The sequence below is a fragment of the Pundamilia nyererei genome, unplaced genomic scaffold (genome assembly GCF_000239375.1).
Source record: "Pundamilia nyererei isolate P.nyererei 1_Seehausen unplaced genomic scaffold, PunNye1.0 scaffold00264, whole genome shotgun sequence".
NCBI lineage: Eukaryota > Metazoa > Chordata > Actinopteri > Cichliformes > Cichlidae > Pundamilia > Pundamilia nyererei.
The window spans coordinates 14,144-27,895 of NW_005187665.1; the positions used below are offsets into that span (position 1 = coordinate 14,144).

A 13,752-nucleotide genomic window follows, 5' to 3' on the forward strand; every position below is an offset into this window, starting at 1 on the left:
TAAAATTTAGTCATGGCTCTGCCAATCAGGAAGCTCTTAGAAGGTATGTTGTGTGGTGTGTGTGTGTTGTTGTTGGTTTTTTTTTTTTGGTTTTTTTTGTTACCGGGAAGAAGAAGGTGGAAAGCATCAGCTGCACAATAGTCCAGCTGCTGGTCATTAATGAGTTAACCACTGTATTTTCACACTGGATTTACAACTGATGAAATCTTGTGTTGCTAAAAGAATCACATGACATTATCAGCACAACATTAATTTGTTCTTGTTGACTATACATTGATAGCCAACTGGTGCTATTACAACCTGCCTGGGTTAGAGTGTTTCATTTGTCATTGACGCAGTATTATTGTTTGCTTGAAATAAATAAAACATGAATGCTAAAACTGTGTGGGGTGAATTTATTAAACCTATGCCCTCTTTATAGACGGGAAGCAAACCTTCTTAGTGCATGATGGGGTTTAACAACATTCGTCATCAGCTGTATCCTTTTGTGTCCAAATCTAGCATAACACTGACTCGAAGTCCTTTAAATAGATGAAGTCAAGTTGCTTTATCTCACACTCCACTACATAATTTGCCAGTAATCCATTTTTTGTATCTATTATGTATTTTTTGACTTGTTCATCACCATAATAATGTTCTCTGTGGCCATGAAGGGCAGCTCGTGGTGGATGTGTCTCGGTGACTTTGGGGTAGACCACAAGACCCTCTGTGATGTTCTGCAGTGTGCTGAGGATGATGTCTGCTGTCAGGAAGGACTCGGGCAGGGAGATCCTCCTGCACAGGAGCAAGGCAGGGAAGAGAGGAAAGAAACCATCAGTAACCACAAGTAACAGCTTTTTACTCAACCACTGAATCCTGAGTACCATTGTGCAATAAACACTGTATCACAATCATTCGAGTCTTAATTGTAGAGATTTACACCAACTCTGGACTCCATATTCATCAACACAATCTATCATGATGTCATTTGAAGCTCAGCCAAGCATGTCTCACCTATAGCTGGCTAAATGTTTTAGTTATAATCTCACCACTTCAACCAGTAATCTACTACTTCCAGCTGGTAAACCATTTAACAGCTTTGAGTGACCAAATTCACCTTTCATGATGTTTACTTAATAAATAAAACAGTGTTTGCACTTTTATCTTGCTTTTAGTTAATGTTAACCCATATTGCCACTCATAGCTATACTTTTAGCAAATCATACTTCTTTTTTTTTTTTTAACCACCCAGTCATGGTTTATTTAACCAATACCATTTTCAAATTTGTTGACTTACACTCAGGTGTTCAAACATTTTTTACAGTAGAGAAAATTTCTTCATGTAAAACCTGGCTAACACAGAAGCTAAACTTGAGCTACCTAATCCTAATTAAGAATCATTGTTCCCTACTTATTGTATGTGTCTACATTAACGCAACATCTTTTTCAAAGTTCAGAGTTATAGCATCATATCAAATTCACAGCTGTGTAAATGTGTCCGTAGTATCTGTACAGTCAGGACCTGGTAGCATGCACATGATTATTAAGACCTTCTTTATTCTCCGCAGACCCAGGAAAAAAGGTATTTTGATTTCGATTTTTTTTCCATATAAATCAAGTAGCGGGATGTTAAAAATCACATTGCAAAAACTTTTGTTTTTAACTAATTTAAAGTTTACAACATGTGCACTTCAGTGCACAGGAAGAGTTCATTGATCATGAATGTGAAACTAACAAAATTTAAGAGCTGGTTAAGAAAATTAAATGCTCCACTGAAATCTTTGTAAGCAGGATATTAAAACATATCGAAATAACAGCATCATAAAATAGTATGGGCCAGCTTAGAAGTCATTGACAGTTCACTAGCTGTAGGCCTCTGGTCTAGGAACAAATCATTACACTGGGCTTTCTATTTCACAAAAGTCCATTCATCTATGATATCTGTGGAAACACTGATTTTTTTGGAGACACAGAAGAACATTTGGTACTTCACACATCTCACATTTGTTTTACTGTTGCACCCAAGCATTCTACGCCTGAAAGGCCTGAAAGACGTGGACTGCATCATATTTTCCTACACTCTCATCTGGTTGGGGCTTCCTTTTCTTGATTTCTGGAGAGAACATATTTATCAGTCCCTCGGTCAAAAGGAGTTTGAACTCCAGGTACTGGGAGGAGTTCTTTTTAGAATTTCAGAGTTCTCTCTGAAGCCACGAGTTGGAGTAAAAGCTTCGCATGTTTGTTGTTTGTTTTCTTCTGAATCTCATTGCACTGCATGATGGTTTCAGCATTCTCTTGTCTTAAGGTAAGACTCACCTGTTTGCCCCGAAGTCACACAGGTGAGTTTGACATCCAGTTATGCATCCCTTAAATTTTGGAGTAGCAACAGTAGTATTCTTTCTTTTTTTCTTTTCTTTCTTCTTTTTTCTCCTGACAAAAACAAGACGATAGTTAAATACTAATGTACGAGGACAAAACCTGTGATGAAACTACCGCTGATTTAAAAAAGAGATGAGAATGTTCTACAGGGATGAGATCCAATCAGAATTGAAAGTGTGTAGAGAAGCGGGGTGATTTTAGAAGTTAGCCATGCACAATTTGATCTGTTGCCGACAAACAGGGTGGTGGAAACTCCTATGCTTCCAGTTTCTCATGAAAAGTTGGCTACCATAGCAGTATAGTATTGCAACATGGCATTTGGGTCTTCTAACTAAAATAGGAACATAAATAGCACCATCATTGCCAGACCTGGCTCACATCTGGTTGACATACACCCTGCCATGACACCAGTCAGTCAGAAGTGCCAGCTTGATGCCGGATCTGGGCCAGACCTGTTTTCTATGAGCCTGGGCCACATAAACCAAACCAAAATCGGCCAGATGTGGCATGCCATTACATAAACAGTGCCATCTACGGCAGGCCTAGCCCATATCTGGATGACATACCACTTACCATGCCAGAAGTCAGCCAGCAGTGCCAGGTTGACTCCAGTTCCGGGCCAAACCTGTCTGCTATGTGGGTTCAGGAGTGCCATGAGATGATCATGTTCAAGAGGCAGCAGCTGTGGTTAAACAGGAAGGTGGAGACCATGACCTGCTGGCCAGAATCCAGCGAGACCCCTACTTTGCACCCATTCTAGGGCAGCTGGATGCTTTGCTGGATCCCAAGACCTTTACTGGGCGTGCACCAATGCACCGATGTCTGAGGGCATCTGGAGACAGACATAAATAGACACTGTATACACAATCACACTCCCCAAGCATACTCTATAACCCAGTTGTGTGAAGTTGTGTGAAGACTCCAAACCTCCCTCTGCCTGCTCATATGTAGTTTTGATGCATGTGTGTTCTAAGGTGCATTTAAAACCCAGGAGGGCATGGAGCTACCTGCCCGAGAGCAGCAGGTAAGCGCATAGCCCCTCCTGATAGCCCTCAATGTCTACGTGTATTTAAAATTGAGTAATACACATCACATATTCTCCATAACCAGTGTGATCGTATTTGCTGAATGTGGTTGGAGAAAGTTGAGTCATGATTTTGATTGTGCAATGTCATGGAATAGCGTCCAATATGTCATGTCCTAGGGTCATTAGGGGAATGGTGAAGTTACTGAGTTACTATTTAAAAGCTAACAGAGAGCTACCATTCAACCTGCAATCAGTCATCCCTCATCACAGAGTGAGTACAAATGCCTCCTCTTTCACTCATTGTTACTCTAACTTAATGTTTTGGTGTTGTAAAACTGTTACTTTTAGCCACGTCTTCTGCTGTAGTCGATATGTTCTTTAATAGGTTTCTTTTTTACAGTTCAAACTTTGTTTTGTAGAGAAGGTTGCTTTGATTTTGTTGTATCTATCTCCACATGCTCTATAGCAGCATGCAGCTGTGGGCATTGCTCCCCGTCTGCCTGGCTTTCTTTGGCACTGCAGGCATTTGGACTGTGTGAGTGTTTCATTTCCTTTCTTAACTCACTTCTCATAAAATGTTTTACCTTATTTCTCAAACCCAAACACATGGGCAGTGGTCTTTACTCAGACCTCTTGTCTGTGTAAATCAGTACAGCAAATGTGGACGCATTCACAACCCATGTGTTGTGCTGGTGTCAATAAATGCCACTATTGGTGCCTTGAGGTTGAGCTCAGTCATGCCTCTGTGAAAAGCTGTGGGCAAGCAAACTGATAAAGACATAAAACATGCAGTATAGGTTATCTATAAGGCTTGTCTTCAGTTTAAAGTACATATTTATCTTAGGATAGGTGCCTTAAGGTACTTTATATTAAACATCTTGCTTCCACGCCTGCAGGATTTGCACTACATCTCTCTGTGAACTTTCATTTTGATGTTAGCTACACAATTGTTGATTAAAATATATTTTATAAGATGTGTTCCAATCTAACCAAGACCACATTAAAACTAAAAATAAGAAATATTACAAGTTTTTTCTTGTAGTATATGCATGTGTTAGGTACCCCTCAGTTAGTTATTTAGTTGATTACCACCATGTTGGACCAACTTTTACTCTCAGAACTGCCTAGGGTCTTCATGGTATAGATGCATTATACATTAGCTTTAGCTAATGTATAAACACACACTAACTGCAACAGTTTAGCTAATATAAATTATATTGCTAAAAGTATTTACACGTTTAGCTTCACATTCATGTGAACTTGACTGATATCCCATTTTTAATCCATAGGTTTTAATATGATGTTGGCCCACCCTTTGCAGCTATAACAGCTTCAACACTCTGGGAAGTCTCTCCATGTTTATGTGAATTTTTGACCATTTTTCTAGAAGCACATTTGTGAGGTCAGACACTGATGTTGGACGAGAAGCCCTGGCTTGCAGTCCCTGATCTAATTCATCCCAAAGGTGTTCTGTTGGGTTGAGGTCAGGACTCCTGTGAGGGCAGATATGTTCTTCCACAGCAAACTCGCTCACCCATGTCTTTATGGACTGTGCTTCGTAAACTGGTGTGCAGTCAAGTTGGAACAGGAAGGGACCATCCCCAAACTGTTTACACAAAGTTGGGACCATGAAACTGTCCAAAATGTCCTGGTATGCTGATGCATTATGAGTTTCCTTCAACGGAACTAAGGGCCTGAGACCAACTCCTGAATAACTATGCCATAATCAAAACCACCAAACTTTGCACCTGGCACATTGCAGTCATAGTCGTTCTGCTGGCATCTGCCAAACCCAGACTTGTCCATCAGATTGCCAGACGGAGAAGTGTGATTCGTGTCTCTAGAGAACATGTCCTCATGTCCTTATGTTACCGTATATTAAATTCTCTCACAAATGTTTGTAGAAGCAGTCTGCCTGCCTAGGTGCTTGATTTTTTCTACTCGGTCCTGGTGGTTTTCAGGTGTTTACACATCTGTCTGTGTGTGCACTGAGTTTAACATGAGAGCATGACAACTATAAGGGAAAATGACTAAACTTATCAGATTTGGGGATGACATTAAAATGAAGACTGTGCAAGAGCTTGGCATGGTCACAAGCTGATGTGCAGTTTTACTCAAGTTTGGGAATCTGCAATAATAAGTATGCTTGGCTTCTCAAACAGTTATATATGTATATAAAAAATGTTTAATCATACCCTTGCAAAGGCACAAACATTCAGCAGTCACCAACAGCCTTATTTCTTTCCATCAGATTTGCAGTAGCTGTAACAAATGGATCAGTCAACCTAACAGAGGGAATCCCGTACATCAGGTCGGTGTAAATCCTTTCTGTTCCGAGAGCCAAGTACAGAATAAAGGACTTAAACTGAAATAACGGTGAACTGGCAGGCTGCTGTCGTCATGTTCACAGCCTTAAAGGAACCTCATGATTCACTAATTTGTCTTTCTGCTGCTAGCCAGTGTGGCACTTACAACCCACAGAGCTGTCTCTTCTCCCAGGTCTGCAACATCTGCTGCTTTTTAGGTAAAAATTATTCAAATAAATATCCCAATATAGAGGAAGAGTGCTTGCTATCTGATTTCCCTAATTAGTTCATTTAAATTCAACAGCAGCTGCCATTTGTCAGAGCTGTAGTTTCACTTTGATTCTCTGCAGCTTTGGTCATTTTTCGCTCGTTTCGTAACCACCTTATGTCTGTGTTTCTCAGCCCTGTGGGTCGTGGCGATCCGTTTCCAGCAGGTCAGAGACTATGGTGATCACGGAAAAGGCAACATTGCCAGCATTGTTTTAGGATTCACCTCCTCCATATCGATCTCCGTCACCGGGAACTTCCAGGTAGCACTTTTATCTTGTGAACTTGTTTTACTCTGTTAAAGATTAAAACTTTATCTGTGAAAAATAACATGAAGATGACTGTATGCTAATCAAACTCTCCACTCCCCTCTGCTTGTCCTGTGTAGCAATCAGTTTTAATGATTATTCACACTGTGGGAGCAGTCCTGGCTTTCTTCCTTGGCCTGGCCTACTTCTGGGTACAGCTGTATCTAACTTATCGGGCTCAACCATCGCAGGACCGATGGTGGGTGGGGCCTGTCAGGGCGACCTTCTGCATCATCTGTACCGTCACGGTTATTGTTAGTATCCTTCCTGTCTTCAAACTGCTTCATGCAATCCAAGATAATGCTTTTGCCCATAGTAAGAATATTCAGTTGTGGAGAATTTTTAAATTTGTATTTATTTATTTATTTATTTTTTAATTTTTTTTACATTTTAAGAACATTTTCAGTTATTTTAATTTCAAAGAATATGTCCAGAATGAGCTACCTATTTCTATATCACCTAACTTCAAAATATATCTATTAAATTAAGATTTTTCTTTAGTTTTTTTTTTAAACTTATTGTTAATGCAACTATCCAGTTGTCCAACCACATGGTTGCCACTTAATGTATTTAGAAGACACGGTAAAGACAACCTGTAAAGTTCAAACTGAACATCAGAAAGGGGAAAAATGGCGATTTAAATGTCTTTGAACACTGAATTGTTGTTGTCGCCAAACATGCTTGTCTGAGTATTTCGGAACCGCTGATCTGCTAAGAACAGGAAACTGAGGGTATGATTCACGTGGACAACAGAAGACTGAAAAAAACGTTGTCTGGTCTCAATTTCTGTTTCTATTCAAATGGTCTGGTCAGAAATTGGCACAAATAACGTCAAAGCGTGGCCCAATTCTTCCTTGTATCAAAGGTTCAGGCTGCTGGTGATGTAATGGTTTCTGTTGCTACACTTTGGGCCCATTAGTATCAAATGACCATCATTTGAATCCTACAGTCTACCCTTTTTCACCATAGAGTACTAATTTTCACTTTATCCTACCAGTGCCATGTCACGAAGCTCAAATCATCAAAAATTGGTTTGTTCAACCAATTCTCTCAAAACACATGAACAATCACCAGATCTCAATAAAATAAAGCACCACTGCATGTTGAGGAAAGGGACATTTACATCATGGATGTGCAAATGACAAATCTGCAGCCACTGTGTGATGCTGTCACGTCAATATGGAAATCTGTACTATGAATACGATTTAAGCGGATAAAATGGGTCCAACCCAGTACTTGCAAGGTGTACCTAATAGAGTGGCCAGTGAGTGTTGATACGTTTGTTTTGACACTATATTTCTAGTGCATTGCAATAAGTGTTGAGGACCGCTGTAGATTCATGAAAAAATACTGATACATGCAGTATTTGCTGTGACTGTGGTTTCCCATTTCTTTGAACTTTTTTAAATGACTGAATTCTCATTGAGTTCTTATTGAACCGTGCTGTGTGTGAAGAGCTATTTCTCACATGCATTTTAAATGAACCCTCTCACTATACTATACAGGATCATACACAGACAGTGTTTGGGCTGAGAATAAACACTATAGTGTCTGAAAGCATCAATGAAGCAGCAACACTAGTGTTAGGCTTACTATTGAATTTACTCTGATGTGCGGTTGTTCAGCATCGTGCTCCTTAACTGCTCTTCTCTCCTTCAGTGTCCATTCTCCACATCACAGGCTTTTCCTCTGGAGCTGCTGCGTGTGAATGGATTCTGGTGATGTCGTTCTTCTGCCTCTTTGGCCTTTTTGCAGCCGAGTTCAGACACATTGACTGCCACAGCCTCACCGTACAGAAGCAAATGTTTACGAATGACCGCAGCCACGCATCAATAGAAATGAACGGTTATGTTATAAATACAATTAGCTAAAAACACTGTACTGGATCTGTGTGCTGTACACATGGTTCAGAATGCATTATGTTCGGTTATTATATATAGAACTGCTTTTTAATTTATTTGCATGTTTTCCATTTTGAACACTCAGTACGGCAGATCTGTTTCATGATCTATGACAGCATCTTTTGATGCAATTCATCATGTTTATGTCATTACTATCATTAGTAAATTACTTTACTATTACACAGTCAACTACCATACGGGCAGAATTTTCTATTTATAAATTTTTAGAAGAATTTCAAATAAATAACTTGGGTACAGAGATGTGTGTCTATCCTTTTATTTTTTTGAAAATGTTGTGAACGCTAGTTTTAGGTTTTGTTCTCGTGTTAAATACAGAAAATAGACAAAAATCAGGTACTTTAATAAAACAGCGCAAGTTGCAGTAAGAGCTTCATCCCATACAGCAATAACCACAGACTAACACATGATGGCGCTGTTTAACAATCTTAATCTGCTACAACAGCCTCTACATGATCCCTCTCTTATTATTTAAGCCACTTCTTAAAATCATTCATATACCCTCTTTTCCTCTCTTGCGTTTTCTTATTTTCATCTTCATGATGTGAAATCAACTGGTGATTGCACGCAGTGAAAACCAGTGAACATCAGCTCTTCTTCTGCAGCATTGTCCACTTGTCAGCTGGAGGAAGCTTTAAAAGGAGGATGGCGGTATGGAGGAAATGTTGAGTTATTGAGAAAACGAGAGAAACAAAGGCCTTCATATGGCGTAACACACGAGAGAGTACTGTAAGATACATTTAAAATGGTTCATTCTTGAGTTTTACCTGCACTTTAAACTTCCTTTTTTATAATTGTCAGAAACACCACCGGCCAGCGGGGGTGCTGTTGAGCATTTCTGGCTGCTGATCATTGGGCTGCTGGGAAAATGCACCTCTGGTGGCATGCCAACATGTTTTTTTGTAAGATACCTCCAATTTAGAAGGTTTCGCATTCACTGCAATTTGTCAAGGCTATTTGCAGCGGGCAAAACAATGAAGCTCTCATAGTTGATGCTGATAGTGGGAGAGGTCCTACTCTTGGCTCCAGCATGCAAACTCTTTCTCTCATCCAAGTTCTTTATTTATTTTAGAATATTATCTCAGGGTCTGTTGGTAACATCTTGGTCGTGCTTTGTGAACATCAACATATCTAATTTTGTTTGTATCTTTATTTATGTCAACAAAAAATCACTAGGGGTATGGTCGAGATGGGAATAGTGGGCCCCCGGTGTCCTGCTATGTTTCGGGAGCATTCTTTCACATACTCCACACTGTGTGATGTAACCAGAGGGGGGCTTTGATGAGCGGGCACAGGGAGCAGACGGACAAGCCCGGAATTCTATGGGAATTTTTCAAAGTGCTGTTCATTACCAGTGTTCCTGCTGCAGGCAGCATGCAGGGTTTGAACATTACAGTCTCATGTCCAGGGCAGATTAGAAAGAAGATTTAACTTCCTGACGTTACTCCAAAGTGCATGATTTAAAATAAGTTCACCCCTTATGCCGGTCTTTTTCTGCCTATGCTGAAATAACAAAAATGCTCTTGAGTTCTTGCTGCTTATAATAAGGAATTCAGAAGGAGGCCTTTTGGTGCCAAAACACCCTTAACCCTGCTGTTTTCATTAGTGAGTATAAAAGGCTCCTGATAAAGTAATAAAAACTCATAAAACCACCAGTAGCGACATGCAAAGACTGGGAGGCCCTTGATGTAAATGTCAGAAAAAAAGGTCTGGATCCTCTATTGTAATATGGGAGAACATGGTTTATGTGGTGCCTGCCTTGTTGCTTTTGACTTTGAGTCAAGAAGAAGGTAAGAGCGCACTTGCTCTCAAGGCCCGCGCTGTAATCTCTCCCAACACCTGCTTATGCCCTAGTCTGTCTTATCCTGGCAACACCTCTTGAGCAGAAACAAAAGCACTGCTTTCCTATTGCGGAGCGGAGTAGCTGCCTCCAAGTTCGCTATCAGACGCAACCGGCAACCCTCGGACGCTCCGGTCTCTCTTTAACGCTGGTCTTATCATCGACGAGCCAAATCCTGTGCACTTCACATCGAAAGGCCTGCTCTATCAGCGAGACAGCAGAATCTGCCAGATGAAGGCTCAGGGAAAGGACTGGGAGTAAACTGTTTGAGGAGAACGGTTGGTGAGTCCAATACATAGGAGACGGACACAGAAGAGAGATGGGATTGTCCAGAATTGAGAGATCCACAAGCAGATACAGAGACCTAGTGACAAGGAAGAGCGTCCCAGAAAGATGGAGTGTGAGTGATAAAGATGGAAAAATAAGAGTGGGCACCAGCAGCCATGATCTCACCCTCTGCTCCGCTCTTTGGCAACGTCTTCCAGAAAACTGCCCTTTCGCTGAAAAATGCCAAGTGCACCACATTCCAGCAGCCACACAAAGGCCCTCCCTCGTCTCAGCTGCATGGGCACAATCAGACAAGGGATAATTATATAATTAGGCTGGCTGGTGGCAGACAGGGACTCTCAGATGGTGTGTTGGTGTGTCATATTTACGTTATCAGACAATGAGGAGAGTTTGGCCTTATCAGAGGAGGCAGCGGCAGAATGTGTGTGTGTGGGGTGTGTGTGCTCCAGCTGCGGCACTTAGGACCAGATTGTCACGATAGAGAATAATAGTGGGTCGATAGAATGACCTTCACTCCATGGCAGGGCAGGGATCAGAGAATGTGATATGTGACGACGAGGTGGGGACTTTTTTGGGGGCTCCAACAAGCTCCATTCTCCAGGACTGAAAAATTAGGACAAAGTGGAAAGGCTAAAAATTGCAGTTCTTCGAATGTCTACTTGAAGCTGAGTACAAAAATCAAACCTTTGCTGCTTTTTTACAACCTGGTCTTAGATTTTTTTTAAAGGCCTTTTCTATGACTGAGGAATGCTGACCAGTGCTGGGTGTAACGAGTAATCACATTACATATCTCTGTAACACTATAATGTGAAGTTGCAGCTACTAAAAATAGAATTATGTTGTTACTTGAGAGGCACAAGTTTATCCATAGGGCTGTTCAATATAACGATATTTATCGGATGACGATATAAAAACATCTATCGTTTCATTTTACGTGGTGTCGCAAAATAAACTGTTTACGGCAATATTTTTTCATCGTTTTGATGGTCACTGTAGAGGCTATATTAATTTCTTAAAGTTCTCTCTTTCTCTTATATTTAATATAACCACACTACGGACGGACAAGCGCCTGTTTTTTTGCGTTGTCGTCAGCAACATAATCTTTTCACAATAAAGTTCAAGATCCTGTTGAGACTTTTCAAAATAAACGGAATCACGTGAAACAGTATGCAGAGTCTTTACGGATGAGAAGCAAAAAAGAGTCATCAGGTGCTAAAAAATAGGTTAAAACATTCGACTCCAGATACATGACGTCAAGCTGGAAACACTTCATGCAAGTCAAGCTGCCCGAGATTCACAGAATTTACAGAAAATGTGAAATTTTTGTGATTTATATCGTTATCGGGACGATAGATGTCTTATATCGGGATATGAGATTTTGGTCATATCGCACAGCCCTATTTATCCACAATCTGTTTGATGGGTAGACAAGTTAAAACTCCTCTGCAGGACAAAGATAGCAGAGGAGTAGAGATGTACACATGAGTTTGAATTTGTTTTGCAAAACAACAAGAATGTGACAGTAATATGCAAAGTGTGTGCAGAGCAAAAACAGCTATCCACCTCTATGCTAACAAGACACCAGCTAGCACCGAGCATTTGCAAAAGCAAATGTTACTATCCATCATGCTAACCCCAACATGGAGAGCAATGCTAAAGCTAAATGCACGTCAAACTCCATCAAGCAGTCACAGGTTTATTTTCAGCAGGTAGTAAAAGAAAAAGTTTCCTTCTAATATTGTCGGTCTTTACCTTACAATGTGAAGCTCCTTGATATGACTGCTGTTGTGAATTGGCACTATATAAATAAAAACTGTGTTGAAGTGTCACTTCCTAACTCAAGTTAAATGTTGCTCTTGTTTTTGTATTTAGAGCAAATAATAGTTGAATAAACACAGACACCGCTGTCTTTGCAGTTAACAAGCAAACCATCCACCAAACCTCTGCTCCAATTTGGGTCAATGAAACTTTTTGTGTTATTTGTATGTCACTGATTGCATGATGCACCTGTACAAGAATACGCTGTGCAAACTAAGGCTCAAGTCAAACAAGTCTAGACATTGGTCAGTGATCATCTGGGAGCCACCGACTGCAAGTGGGAAAATCTGTACTCCTCATGGAGTATCCTGACATTTGCTATGTGTAGCTGGTTGCTGGTATACACAATACACTGAAAACCTCTTGGAGATTTCTTTGATTGCTAGCAGATTGACACGGTCACCTGCAGTTTGCAAGAAATTGTTTACCTTCAAAGTTAAGTTACGTTGGACTTTTTAAAAAGTGTGTGTTGTAGCCAAAAGGTCCAACTTTTACTTTGAAGGTAAACAGTGTCCATTTCCAGTTTGCATCACGCTTTTTCATGTTTCACTAAATAGGCCTGTGGCCAGCAAATGTTTGCAGACGAATAGGCCTTTTCTATGCAAACTGTAGGTAATCATGGCAATTTGTTAGCGACCAAGGCAGAAAGATAGAAAGTTTTTGGTGCAGCAACCATTTGCAATCAATTTCATCTGGTGCCAGCCAATAATATCCAGCAACCACTCACGAAATATATTTTTCCCTAGTGGAGCTCACCAGGGTGTTGCCAACCAGACTTGAAGCCTGTGGCCAAGGCCTATGATTTGTAGTATTTGCTGATAACTCCAAGCTGTTACCCAATTATGGTCACTTATGGCAACAAGAATGCACGAAACAATGGCTTTCACCTAGTCTTTCCACTTGGAAGTTATCTTGAAATGCTGGGCATGTATTTGGGCAGTTATTTCAAGTTATAGATAGTTATAGATACTGATGGGAAATTTTTGAACATGTGGACTTAAATCACCAATCCTCTGATTAGCAAATGGGTGACACTTCCTATAACCCAGAGCTGTTCTTCTATAACAGCTCTGCTCACATCATGGTGGACATGATCTTTTATATCCAGTCTGTGGGGTCCACCAACCACACATAATATAAGAAAATTAAAATTAAACATTTCACCTCTGAGAACCAAAACGGTATCAGGGGTTCGTAACCATGTTTCAAATATTCTTTCCTAAATTGTATTAAACATGTTTAAACATGTGAATATTCGGGTGTTACATTTGGCTAAATGTAGAAACGTATATAGTATTTTAATGCAACATTTATTATTATTTTTTAATTATTATGAAAATGTAGCTGGCTGTGACTTGTCCTAGCTGGGGAATCACAGCACCAAATGACAGCGACAATTCACAGCTAAACAGACACGACCACCTCTGCCCTCTAGTTGAGGAAGAATCCTCTCTCCCAGACGAGAATTAAGCCAGTGTCTCTCTCTGCTGGCCACCGGCCAACAATCTCCCCCAGCGCCATGGCCTTGGCTTTGGGTGTGTCTCCAGTTGCACGGGACAGCACAAAATAGACTATTGTTGATCGCACAAGACAGAGAGCCAGGGGAAGGAGGAGGGGCAGT

General features: G+C 40.5%; 2 protein-coding genes across 2 annotated transcripts in view; both read left to right on the forward strand.

Annotated features, from left to right (window-relative positions):
* adsl (adenylosuccinate lyase) overlaps positions 1-3,473 on the forward strand; it is a 13,858-nt gene extending 10,385 nt beyond the window's left edge. The window contains exons 6-8 of the mRNA XM_005750172.1: positions 654-816; positions 3,032-3,178; positions 3,469-3,473. Of these exons, the coding sequence (XP_005750229.1) occupies positions 654-816; positions 3,032-3,178; positions 3,469-3,473 (315 nt within the window). The remainder of the gene's footprint in view (positions 1-653; positions 817-3,031; positions 3,179-3,468) is intronic.
* Positions 3,474-3,855: 382 nt separating this feature from the next.
* tmem150b (transmembrane protein 150B) lies at positions 3,856-8,137 on the forward strand. Its single transcript, XM_005750148.1, has 6 exons — positions 3,856-3,920; positions 5,637-5,696; positions 5,842-5,909; positions 6,094-6,221; positions 6,347-6,524; positions 7,926-8,137. The coding sequence occupies exons 1-6, from the start codon at positions 3,856-3,858 to the stop codon at positions 8,135-8,137; spliced, it is 711 nt and encodes a 236-aa protein (XP_005750205.1).
* The last annotated feature ends 5,615 nt before the right edge of the window (positions 8,138-13,752 follow it).